At 36.6% G+C, this 12,653-nt stretch overlaps 1 protein-coding gene across 2 annotated transcripts in view; it reads left to right on the top strand.

Moving 5' to 3' along the window:
• Positions 1 to 12,653, top strand: part of LOC137501528 (mitochondrial fission 1 protein-like) — an 86,413-nt gene that overhangs the window by 56,855 nt on the left and 16,905 nt on the right. The window contains exon 4 of one of the 2 annotated variants that reach the window (XM_068228652.1): positions 1,861 to 2,487. The exons of the other annotated variant lie outside the window; for it this stretch is intronic. Within the exon in view, the coding sequence (XP_068084753.1) occupies positions 1,861 to 1,958 (98 nt within the window). The 3' untranslated portion in view covers positions 1,959 to 2,487. Of the gene's footprint in view, positions 1 to 1,860; positions 2,488 to 12,653 lie in introns of those variants that run through there. 2 annotated transcript variants of the gene reach the window in all.

Here is a 12,653-nt window from a genome sequence, read left to right as displayed (position 1 = left end):
TCAACGCTACCACCACCCTTTCAAATATAAACACACTTGATCCATATATCAAATTCACTCTAGAATCAGAAACTGAGCATAAAATCAATTTTTTTAGACTTAACTATCTCAAGACACCACAATTCCCTGAGCTACAAATGTATAGAAAACTTCTACAAACCATAAACACCATACATCAAGACTCTTTACATCCACAAGTCCATAAACGTGCTGTATACTAAGCATGGTTCATCGTGCATTCAATATCCCAATGTCAAAAAAAAAAGATCTTATACATGAATTAAACACCATCAGAAACATAGCCAAGGCCAACGGATATAATAAACATTTCATTGAAGGAATAATAAATAAAGCCAAACATCGACTTTCTTCTACTCTCACTAAAGAAAAGAAACTAACAAAACCTTATTTTCCACTTTCACTTTTAATAATCCACAGGCACACCAGATTTCCAACATTTTCAAAAAACATGATATAAAAATATCTTTTAAAACAGACACTAATAATGCATCAATTTCGCACAGCACAAACTCAATTAGTAATAATAATAAAAAATTCTATAAATCAGGTTTTTTTATATGCTTAAAAGTAGTAGCTGTCTGTCTGCCTATATCAGCCAAACAGGTAGAAACTTTGACACGAGGTACTTTGAACATGAAAATTCATGTATATATAATAGATTTTCAGCTATAGGATAACATATGATGGACTCAAAACATAAATTCACAAATATTGATCAGGATCTAAAAATCACAAATGGTTAATAAAGGCTCTCTGCTCAATATCTTGGAGAATTGTTTCATTCACCTGGATCAGTTCTTTAATCCCAATTTCAACCTTAATGAAATATCTGAAAAAACAAACCCTTTATTTGATCTGTTACTTCTTATTTTCAATAAAAAGAAATTAAGTGCTCTAAACCCCCATATTTCCCTCCAGCAGTCACCTACCAATCACATCCCTCAGCCCCACCTTAGGCATTTTTTATTTTTTATATTTTTATATAGCTTTGATTTCCAATCGTTTGTCAAGATTGACTTGTAGGTTCCATATAGCTTTTGTGATTGTCCATTCTACATTTTTTTATTTTAAAATTTACATTTTCAGAAAATATTTAGATTTTTGTTTGAACTTGAGACATTGAAGAGATTCCAGAAATGTTTTAAATGTATATGTATTCATACTTTCTGTAGAATCTGTGGCCAGTTGTTTCAAAGGAATACAGGCTTCTTTTTATTTTATTTTAAATTCTTCCTGCAGCATTTTACAGGCTGCCACAAAGACAAGAGTAGCATACAAATTTTGGTTAGGCACGAACCTATGCATTTTAGAAATTGAATAGTAGAAAAAAAGACATTTGTGATAATTTTTAAGGTCCATATGTGTTGTTCCTAAAAAATGTAGATTGAGCCTTTTAGTGCACTAATTGCAGTGGTAGTGATGAAGGTTTTTGGAAGTCCAAACTGCTTACAGATGTCTGCAGAAAGTTAGGATAGTACCTCTCGCTCCAGTCATCAAACTAGTGACTGATATATACTATTCAATAGTAGGTTCATAGATTTTGTTCTCTGCATTAAGTTCTTCCGATTGATTGACGTGAGTCTCAAACCTTATGATACCGGTAGGGTCTGTGATGTATCCTTGCGAAGAATTTTGTTTGTATGTAGACATCAGTCTATTCAGTACTTAGGAATGTCTATTCTGTAACTGCTCTACTCCTGAGTTCTTTTTGAATTAGAGATGACATGGAGTTGTCTCATTTTTCTATTATGTTGTAACTTAAACACCCTAATACTGTATGCCTCTTAAATTAGTTTTCTCTTCTTTCAAATACTGTAACATCTGCACTTATTTTTCCAGAGGGATTACTCGGCATGGCTTTGGCTGGCGGAGCTGTCCTGGCAATTGGTGGACTGGTGGGCTTAGGTTTAGCCCTTAGTAAAGGCAGAGGGAAATAATGCACTTAACCAGTCATCATTAATGCTAGTGTGGGAATTCCTAGCGGCTATTGGCGTTCTTGTAACTGATTGCCATTGAATTCTTAAAAAAAAAGAAAAAAAGAAAATTGCCTAGCAAAGTGAATTTCATAGTTGTTTTGAAGCATGGATCCAGTATGTTACAGTGAACTATTGTGTATTTAAATGCTTCTGGATAGTAGATTTAGTTCGTTTTCTATACCTAATAAATAATTTCTGAAATCACAGTTCTTTAAATGCTGTAGTCTTTACGGATGTTTTGTTTTGTGTTAATCTCTGTGATATTGTTATTTTGTTTTAAAAGCGAGTAGTTAGTTCAGGGCAGAACAAAGCATCATAGTTCCAGGTTACTTTGAACCAAACTTGGTAACAGGAAATACTTATTGCTCATTTTCCTTTCTTTGTATATTCTATTGAAAATATTTGCTTATGATTGATGTATAACTCTTTGTGTACCTGTACATATTGGGACTACATATAATTTGTAAACAGAACGATATATCTACTAGTATGTTGCATTGGCATTTTTATTGAAATTTGCATTTTCAGGAGATTTTTCTTTAAAGGTAGCGTATTTATTCCTCAGAATCATTATTTTCCCTTTTCCAGCTGTATTTATCATATAAAAATAAATATCAAGTTATTCTCATTATGACTGTATCGTTAAGACTGTTCAGCATTGTGATAGTATCTAAGCATTTGTAAGCGAGCACTGTTTCATTCCTGAGAGTTATAAATTTTGTTTACTCAAATCCAGAAAACAATTTACATACAGTACAGTACTGATCAAATGATGACCCAGCATATATACTATTAGCATCTTTGATATAAAGACTGATTCTAAGATAGCATCAAGAAACCAGCATTGTGTTGGAATTTCAGATTACTTCAAAAGCTCTCTTATAATTTGTAATGTATTTTACCAGTTACTTATAATCTAACATGAAATATTCATTTTAAAATGGTATAAATAATTTTCTTAAATGCCATCTGAACTCTAATGCAATATTCAACTTGTTGGCAAGTCTTAAGATGACCATCATTTTGAATTGATGTTATTTGCTTAGTCCCAATAAGCATTATTTCAAAGATGGTCGAAGTTGCAAGTAACTGTTTAGTAAACTGTAATTGTCAAACCAGCTGGCTTTTACTTGGTTTTGTGTTTTGATTCCTTATCAGTAGGAATTGATTTTGATATTTTGGAATCTAGATGATTTCAGTGTTGAGGTTAATATTGTTTTGTTTGCAATCTTGTAAGATAAAGTTAAAATTTTTTAAATCATGTCATTTTTCTACATGTGAGTAACTTGAATAGAGCATGGGATGGATTCCGAAGATGAGGGTTAGGTTCATTTTGTCTGTATTTAGAGGGGTGGAAAGTGTACTAATAATAATTGGGGATATATTACTTGATCTGAATAGAGTGGTTTTTATTTGAGATAGGTAAGGGTTGTTCTGCCCGAAGACAGGTCCGAACCTCCACAGAGGTGTTCCTGAGCCGGAGTTTACGTGCGGTAGGGTGGCCAGTTTCTTTCCGCTCCTCCATTCCCTTACCCCCCACCAACAGCGCGTGGCGACCCATCCAACTCCTGACCACGCCCAATGTTGCTTAACTTTGGAGATCTCGCGGGATCCGGTGTTTCAACACGGCTACGGCCGTTGGCTTTTATTTGAGAAGCAATACTTTGACTCAGTCATCATTGATCTGCATTTTTGGCTGTCACCCAGGTGGCAGATTTTCTATCAGCTGTTTACCTAGTCTTTTCTTAAAAGATTTCAAAGAACTAGGGAAATTTATTGAACATTTCCCTTGATAAATTATTACATCCCTAATTCCTCTTCCTGTAAATGATTTTTTCCCCCTCTCTGTCTTCTTGAACTCTGAGCTTTATCTACATATTATGATCTTTCATTCCTTTAAAAGCTCCACTCATGCTTATTAATTTGCTAATGTCATTCCGTGCCATCTGTCTACTGGCAGTTGAGCAGTTTGTCTCCTTACTCCTTAGGTTTGTGTAAATTTTGATGTACCTTAATCATACTGTTGGCAGCCCTGAAGATGGTTTTTAGTGATTTCCCATTTTCACACCAGGCAAATGCTGGGGCTGTACTTTAATTAAGACCATGGCTGCTTTCTTCTCACCCCTAGCCCTTTCCTATACCATTGTCACCATAAGACCTGTGTGTGTCAGTGCAACATAAAGCAACTCGTCAAAAAAACAAAACAAAAAAAAAAACCCTTAATATTACTATGTTCCAGTGAAACATACTTTTACAATAGATATTGTATTCAGTAGTGATTAAAGATCGTAACAATCTTGAGTGTTACATCTGCTCATAAAACTGAAGAACTGTTATATTATATGCATGTTATTCAATAAGTCTAGTCATTCTGAAGTCCTTTCAAGTGGTAAATCCTTGAATTGAAAGATCAATTTAAATCCATGTTCTTGCTTATTGCTTATGGAAATAAAATAAGATATGATGATGAAGAATGCAAATAAAATGTGAAGAACACACAAGTGCAGTAGTTTCTATTTCTCATTGTGTCAAGTACAGTAGTTCTGAGCTGTCCCTGGACCTGCTGAAGTTGTTCTGCCCTGGACTGTCTCATTGGCCACAGGTTATGAGTGAATACTATTTCAATTTTTTAGACTGTTAATCACCAAGAGCAGTATTTGCTTCAATTAATACTAAATGCCTTCATTTCATAAGAATGCTTCCAACAGTACAGGTAATGTTTGTCTCAAAAATACTGTTTACCCCTTTTGTGTAGCACATTCCAAGCATTGTTGCTTGAAAATTTAGACTGCAGATATTTTGTTATATTATGTTGTGTTTGTACATCTTATTTCATTATGATGATTATATTGTATCAAAGGAATGGAAAAAATTGAGAGGAGAAAGATAACTACTACTTTGAAGGAAAAATGAAAGGGAAACAAATACTGTATATCCAAAAGGGGAAGTTGATGATTGGGAAATTTTGTGAAATGTATTTTTAATTTTTATAATATGTCGAGAGGCAGTGTGATAGGAGTTATATCCTGTGCTGGAGGTTCGAGAACTGAAATGATGATAAACTGTAATAAATGGTTTAACAAATTTATTTGGTGGAAAAAAGATTTTGCTATAAAAATGTCCCAACTTTAGATTGCAGAAAGAATGTACACAAGAATGATTAAGAAATTCAAATCTCTTCCACTTCAAATTCTCCGGCATTCTATTGATTTTTTTATGCGTTGTGTTGGAATTTCTGATTACATCAAAAGCTCTCATGGAGGTTATAATATATTTAGATGAATTGAATAGATAATTTAGGATATCATCTTGTATTTTTGTCAACAGAGGTGGAGTTGCCCTTTTTTTTTTTTAAATCTTTGAGTGTCCTTTTCTAGAGATATGGATAGTGTCTGGGTATATCCTGTGATGGTTTCTTGTATATAGTGCATGTTTTAGTTCCTAGGCACTTGTGTGCCCACCAGTGTTTATTAGTAGAAAATATTGCTTACGAAAGCAGTTGACTGTTTCACAGTAAACCCCAAAAAATGAATATGTTTTAGTTAATCATGCCATCATATAGGAAAGCAAGAATTTTTGGTATGCATTATCAACAATAAAATGATAATTCAAAATATGCTAACATTGGTTAATTTGGCCCTCTTGTAAAGCCATTGCAGCTGACATGTGCAATAACTTGAGAATTTGTTCGCATAACCTGCTCTTAAATTTTCCTGTAATTTTATTTTGGTATAGATTTGCTCTGGAATGATAATGTTGTGAAATCTCAGTTCTTTCAAAAAGAAAATGGATGATAAAGTGATGACCTCTCTACCAAAATTGTTTAATAATCTTTAACAGAATAAAACTTTGGAGCTCCTGGTGTATTTGCAAATGGTAAGGGTGAAATATATTGTTATGTGATGCGTATTCAGGATAGCGTATAGAACAACCTCTTCATTGGGGGATCTCTTAACAGGGGGTGTCCTTTCAAATGATGTACTTGGATGTAAGTATTGTTCAAGATTCCAAAATGTATTGGCCTTTTGTTATCTACGGAGGAAGTTATCTTAGATACAGGGAGTACTACTGTTATAAGTTCTGTCTTGTTTCTCCATACCATGTTAAGGGAATACTTCATGAATGAATGAATGAATAAAAGCTTAGTATTGTGACCTTCATTCATAGGAGTTGAGGTCAGTCAGCATAGCCATCTAAAATAACCTCTTGTTACTGTTTCGATGGGGAATGCTCTGCCCTACATTTATTTCCCAGTCATACCGACACAGTTTGGAGAAAACTCCATTTACTCTTACCGCCACCTTGATATTTAGCATCTGTTTCGTATCTTCAGTTCATAGGTTGAAGTGTTCGTTGAACCTTTTACCATAGTGGATCGCTTGACACAACTTACTGAAGCCATTGTTTTACTGCGAGATGCATTATACTATAATGATATAATTTGCAGAATATTTTTGTGACTCTCTCTGTTGTTGTTACAGCTTCGTGTGTTACATATTGTTCAGAAATATCTATCCATATTATGGCTAATCACATTCAAATAAAAGCAGAGCTTATCAAGATGCTGGGCCCAAGGCAGAAATGTGGATTAGTATATGAATAAATGTTAAATTGGTAATAAGTAGTCAAAGAATACAAGTCCAGAACTTGTGCAATTCATCAAGGTCAACATTATATGTGCAAAGGGGAGCAGGTTGGCATAGGTAACAAAGGGGTAGGGTTGAGAAAGAGAGGCTAAACTGAATGAGACATTACTTAGAAATAGATACATAGTCTAGCCATAAATACTGTTACAAACTATTTTGTGAATAAGTGAAAAATGGTTTGAGATTTTTCAATTTCCTTTTAATATATTAGCATATCCATTACTGATAGTTTGCACCAATCAGTTTTCAAAATGTCCACTGTTAGCTTGCACACAGGCTTGGGGTTTCTTTGTCTCATCTATCGCAGACCTATCAGTCGGGAAGTCCGCTACTACCGCCACCAAGGAACGCTTCAAAACAATCTTTCAAGCGAAGGGTGTCTTTTCTTGCAGACCATTCCCTCTAGCATTGACTACAGTTTTGAAGTCCATGGGGTTACGATCAAGGCTGGCAGATGGCCACCCAGAAGTGGAGATGAAGTCTGGTACATTGGCCTGCAATCACTGCCTAGTCATCCTTGCCTTATGAGTTGGTGCAGGCTCATTGTTAAATATACTGTTACATCTTTCATGAGAGGGTTCTAAACAGTTTCCATTACGTCCTGGCACTTGTTTTTACAGTTTTTTCTTCTTCACAGAAATGAAACATGGAGGGATGGTGACTTCTCGGGACCTCAGAAACTCTCTCACAAGCTTCCTGAGAACTTGCCACATATACTCTATCATTCTCAGTGGTGAAGACTTTCTAGTCTGTAAAGAGAATTTTCCGATACCCATTGTTGGCATACCACTGCAGGAGCTGCGTTTATTTCAGTTTCCTCTGCTTCTTCAGCTGCTGTGTCAGGAAATGTCCAGTGTTCCAGCGATATGCTCTAACCCCAAGATCTTCTGAAAATACCCAGGATATTGATTGTGGTGTAATGTTGAGCTCTTGCGCGGGATTTTGGCAGGTACGGGCTGCCACTTTTCTCACATGGCAAGGACGACCAACCCTCCAATCGATCTGTTACACTACCTGCCTTAGTAAATCGCTGTACTGTCCAGTAGATGAATCTCTTGTTGATTTTTTAGCTGTTTCAGGATTTGGAAAATCTCATTTGGTGACTTTTCAACCTTGAGCAAGGCAGTTACAACTACTCTGTAGCCATAATCACCCCACTCCAAGCTAAAGTGGAGAAGGTCCGCTCTCTCACCACTGAACACACACTGGTCAGGACAAACCTTCAGTGTAAGGTTTGCTTTTTCCCTGGAAAGATGGTTCTGCAGTCTATGCCAAATGCTTGTGACTATATTTACGGCTAGACTATATTTTTAACAAACTATCAATTAATGACAACTGTGTGAAACCAATTAACAATCTGAACATTATAACTGGAAAGGAAGATGCATACTATCTGAGCATATAGAAATAGTAAGTACATAATAGAATAAAATAATGGCAAGTTAAGACAGCAAAGGCAGAATTTTTACGAAGCGAGGGCTTCGTAAGAGAAAGAATAAAGCAGCCAGTGCAAACACAAGAATAAGAGAAAGCTTTTACAATGACATAATTTTGATTGCCACCACAAATTCCAGGAATAGAACAGTTTCTTTTTAAGGAGAAAAATGACACACCAATAAATACGAAAAAGAAGGTAGAAACAAGAAACTGACTAGGGGATTTGGATTCAACTCGCAGGTAAAAATATGAATTAAGCAAATCAAATTACTGCATGGACTGAGAATAACTAAGCTTACAGCTTAAAGATGATGATAATCCCAGTAAAGCAAGATAGTACTAAAGTTTCAAGATGCCCAAAGAGACTTAAAAGGAATTTTAAACCATGAATCATGAACATGGCTGAATACATAACCTAAAAATGGCAATAAATCATCTGGAGGAAAGATTAAATTCAACACATTCGGGACTTTTAACTCGTACAACATTGCAACTCTTGAAAATATGCCGCATATTGCAAGTAGTCCAAAAGTGAATTGTTTGCTATGTTGCACCAAAGCTGAGTGGGGAGTACATTGCACCAAAGCTGAGTGGGGAGTAAAATATTAAATGTCTGTTAGGTGAAATAAATTTAAAGTTGTTCGAAGCACTCGCCATCGGTTAACACCAACTCTCACAGATCTGATTATTACACTAGCTCATAGTATAAAACATTTACAATTGATGACCCAACTTGACTGTGCAAAAGCTGAAGTTCCTATTCACACATTTCCAAAGGATTTGTGAGATTCTCAATCAGTTGATTATAGTATCAACAATATGGGCTTTAAGATGAAATTTATTTCATGCAATTTCCAAAGGATGATTCACATGTGAAACCCCTTCTGCCCAAGTAAAAGACGGTAATTAAAATTCCCTGTGCAGGGAAAGATCTCTCCAACTTAGCCTCTCTGCTGCTTTCTCAGTCTGGAAGCACTATGCACAATGGGATGCAAAGCAGTGAGGCGTAAGGTCTTGAAATACATGGTAGATGATGTAACTAGTACTTGGGCAGGCATGCGCAATGGAGAAGAAAAGTTCTGCCACAAGAAGGATCGAGAAGCTGTTACACTGATTGTGAAAGACAGCAGAGGTTGCTGGTTACAACATGAATCGGAGAGTAGTAGTTCGCGACGAGAAAGATCTAGAAGCTATTGAGAAGATGTGAAGGACAGCAGAGGCTTGCTGTTACATTTTATGTAAAGCGACATATTAACTGAGTGATTATCATCTTTGGTTCCTCACAAAAGCTGGTGTGGTGGTGATCACGGTATCAAGTCATGTCTGTCTGTTAGGTCATCAGCCCAGAGGCTGGTTGGATCCACAAATAGCACCACCAAAGGCTATGTAGTTATAGGGAAACAGCAAAAACCAATGGCAGAGTCCAAATGAGGCATGCTAGGCAAGATGAGGAGTGAGGTAGTTTGCCATTGCTTTCTTCACTGGGACGGAATGTGCCACTGCATACAACTGACCCTATGAGCAACACCTTTCATAACACTCAGACACTATTTGTGCTCTGAATATCGTTATTCAGCACCACCCATACCCCAGCAACTTCCATATTGTCACAGCCATGGATGAGACTGGGACTTCAGTGGAAGCTACACTTTGCTCTGGCCTGTGCCAAGAGACTGATACAAAAGTACTGCATCCATCAAGAAATGGGAACAGGCCATATGAAACTGTAAGCTTCCTAGCTTCTTCTGTTATGTTAATGCTGCCTTTCACCATTAGTTGAAACTGTTTGGCTGGTTAATCATTGTATGCATGTGTTCTTTTTATCTTAAAAATATTTGCATGTTGTTGTTGTTTGAGATATCAGTCCGTAGACTGGTTTGATGCAGCGCTCCATGCCACCCAATCCTGTGCTAACCTTTTTGTTTCTACGTTACCATTACATCCTACATCTCTTCTAATCTGCCTGTCATATTCATACTTTGGTCTACCCCTACCATTCTTATCGCCTACACTTCCCTCAAAAAGCAACTGCACAAGTCCTGGGTGTTCTTTTAAGATGTGTCCTATCAGTATCTTTTCTTCTGGTCAAATTTAGCCAAATCAATCTCCTCTCACCAATTCGATTCAGTATCTCCTCATTCCTAATTCGATCTATCCATCTTGCCTTCAGCATTCTTCTGCAACACCACATTTCAAAAGTTTCTAACCTCTTTCTTTCTGAACTAGTTATCGTCCATATTTCACTTCCATACAATGCCACACTCCAGACGAAAGTCTTCAAAAACATCTTTCTAATTCCTATATCAATGTTCGAAGTGAGCAAATTTCTTCTCCTAAGGTAGACCTTCCTTGCATGTGCTAGTCTGCATTTTATGTCCGTACTTCTGCCATCACTAGTTATTTTACTACCCAAGTAGCAATACTCACCTACTTCCTTTAAGACTTCATTTCTTAATCTAATGTTTCCTGCACCACCTGACTTTGTTCGACTGCACTCCATTACTTTCATTTTGGACTTATTTATTTTCATCTTGTTCTCCTTACCCAAGATTCTGTCCATAGTATTCAGCAATTTCTCCAGATCTTCTGCAGTCTCAGATAAAATAACAATATCATCAGCAAATCTCAGGGTTTTGATTTCCTCTCCTCGGAGATCGTGATACCCTTCCCACATTCGTCTTTGATTTCCTTTACTGCCTGTTCTATATAAACATTGAAAAGGAGGGGAGACAAGTTCCAGCCTTGCCTCACTCCTTTCTGGATTGCTGCTTTTTTATCAAAGCTCTCAATGGGATAAAATATTCACAATTGCTTAAAGGAATCTGCATAATTCTGATTTCCAAAGCAGTCAATTCTATTAGTGAATGGAGATATCATTTTTTTACTTCCAGAAATGTACTCTTAACTGCTTTCTTTCCTTTCCTCCTGACAAAGCTGTTTGTTTAACCTTAATAGCATAGAGAAGTAAATGAGAAATGAGAAACAGTTCAGGAGACATACGTCAGTTCTAGAAATACAGTATGTGTAATTTTTGGAGTTCAGAATAAAGTTAGTAAAGCTTTTGACAAAATAAAATGTAGATGCTGTAGGTTTTCAGTTTCCATATAAATATATTGCACTGAAGACAACGGGAAAATAGGCAATCAACTAAACCTGACAACTGAAGGATTATGTATTGGACAGTGGCATATACTGAGGGATACCAAGGCTATCCGTGAAACCCAAACCTCAAATAAGAACGATGGAAATCTAAAGCACATTATGATGTAAGTACGTGACACATTGTTCAGTTAACAAAACTTCAAAGCAATGTGAAAAAACGTTGCACGTATTTCTGAGAGAAAGGCATCGGAGAAAGATATTGCAGCTCAGACTCTGCGTCCCTCTCCCCTCGACCCACCTCTCACGGCTTGCTTGATGTATGCTTGTTTAGTGCGGGGACCGGGGGTATTAGGTATGCTAGACTTCGGTGTATCAGATCACCACTGCTAACTAAGAGCCATGCGTTCTTCATCATATATACTTCCTCACCTTATAGATAACAGAGTGCTGATATTTCACTTCCGTTACTTCTACATCCTTGTAGGAAGACACTACAGGGCTGCTGTTATACGAGTAATATAGTTTTATTTTTATACGTAGATCTGATAAAATGAAACGCAATCTTTCAGGTGCAGTGTTCTCTTTTGTTGGTTGAAATCGAACCTGTCATCATGGGTCAGACACCACCACTGATCTGAGGAAGCTAATAAACCAGTGAACAATACATATGGCCTATGCTAATGCTGTTATTTGTATTTAATAATAATAATAATAATAATAATAATAATAATAATAATAATAATAATAATAATAATAATAATAATAACGGTGCACGGAATCTGTACAGGTTTGGTGGTGACCTAATGAGGATGAAATGAACGGCAAAGACGTCGTAAACACCCAGACCCCAAGCCAGGGGAATTAACAGTATGAGGGGGTTAATTCTGAGAATTGAACCTAGGCCATCGAACCAAAGGCAAGCATTCTATCCATTTAGCCACAAAGCCTGATTTTAATTTGCTAAACCATAGGCTACTATCTCCACTGATCAGCTGTTGAGTATTGACAGTAGCAGAGGCCAGGACAGTAGCTTCTGAAACAGCCTTGACAACGCAGCAGGCTACTCCGTTGGCTATTGGCTGCAGCTCAAAACTCTTAAAGGCTTGACATTCACTAAACCAACCATCGAAAAAGGGTAACCTAAGTCTAGTGGTAGCCCACGTCTTGGAGTCTGTATACGCCACTGGTATTCGAGCATTATTAAAATATGACTAAATCCCAGAGAAGAAACTTTCAAGGAAGCCTAAAGCTTTGTTTTGTACATACTGTATTTCAGAAGTTTTCTACTGTAAGCATACCTGGGTTATTTTTCTCTATCAACAAACTTGTGTTTGGAGTTTCAGCACTTTGCCAACTTCTGAGGTTGAAGCTCTTTTAATGAGAAACTGTATTTGATAGAATTTGATGGTCAGTGAATTAATGAGATTATCCATGACTGGTAAAGGAATAATTCTGATGTTCCTGAACTTAC

This window comes from Anabrus simplex, chromosome 7 (assembly GCF_040414725.1).
Source record: "Anabrus simplex isolate iqAnaSimp1 chromosome 7, ASM4041472v1, whole genome shotgun sequence".
NCBI lineage: Eukaryota > Metazoa > Arthropoda > Insecta > Orthoptera > Tettigoniidae > Anabrus > Anabrus simplex.
The sequence above is the reverse complement of the archived record's forward strand: the minus strand, read 5'-3'. Positions and strand labels throughout refer to the sequence as shown.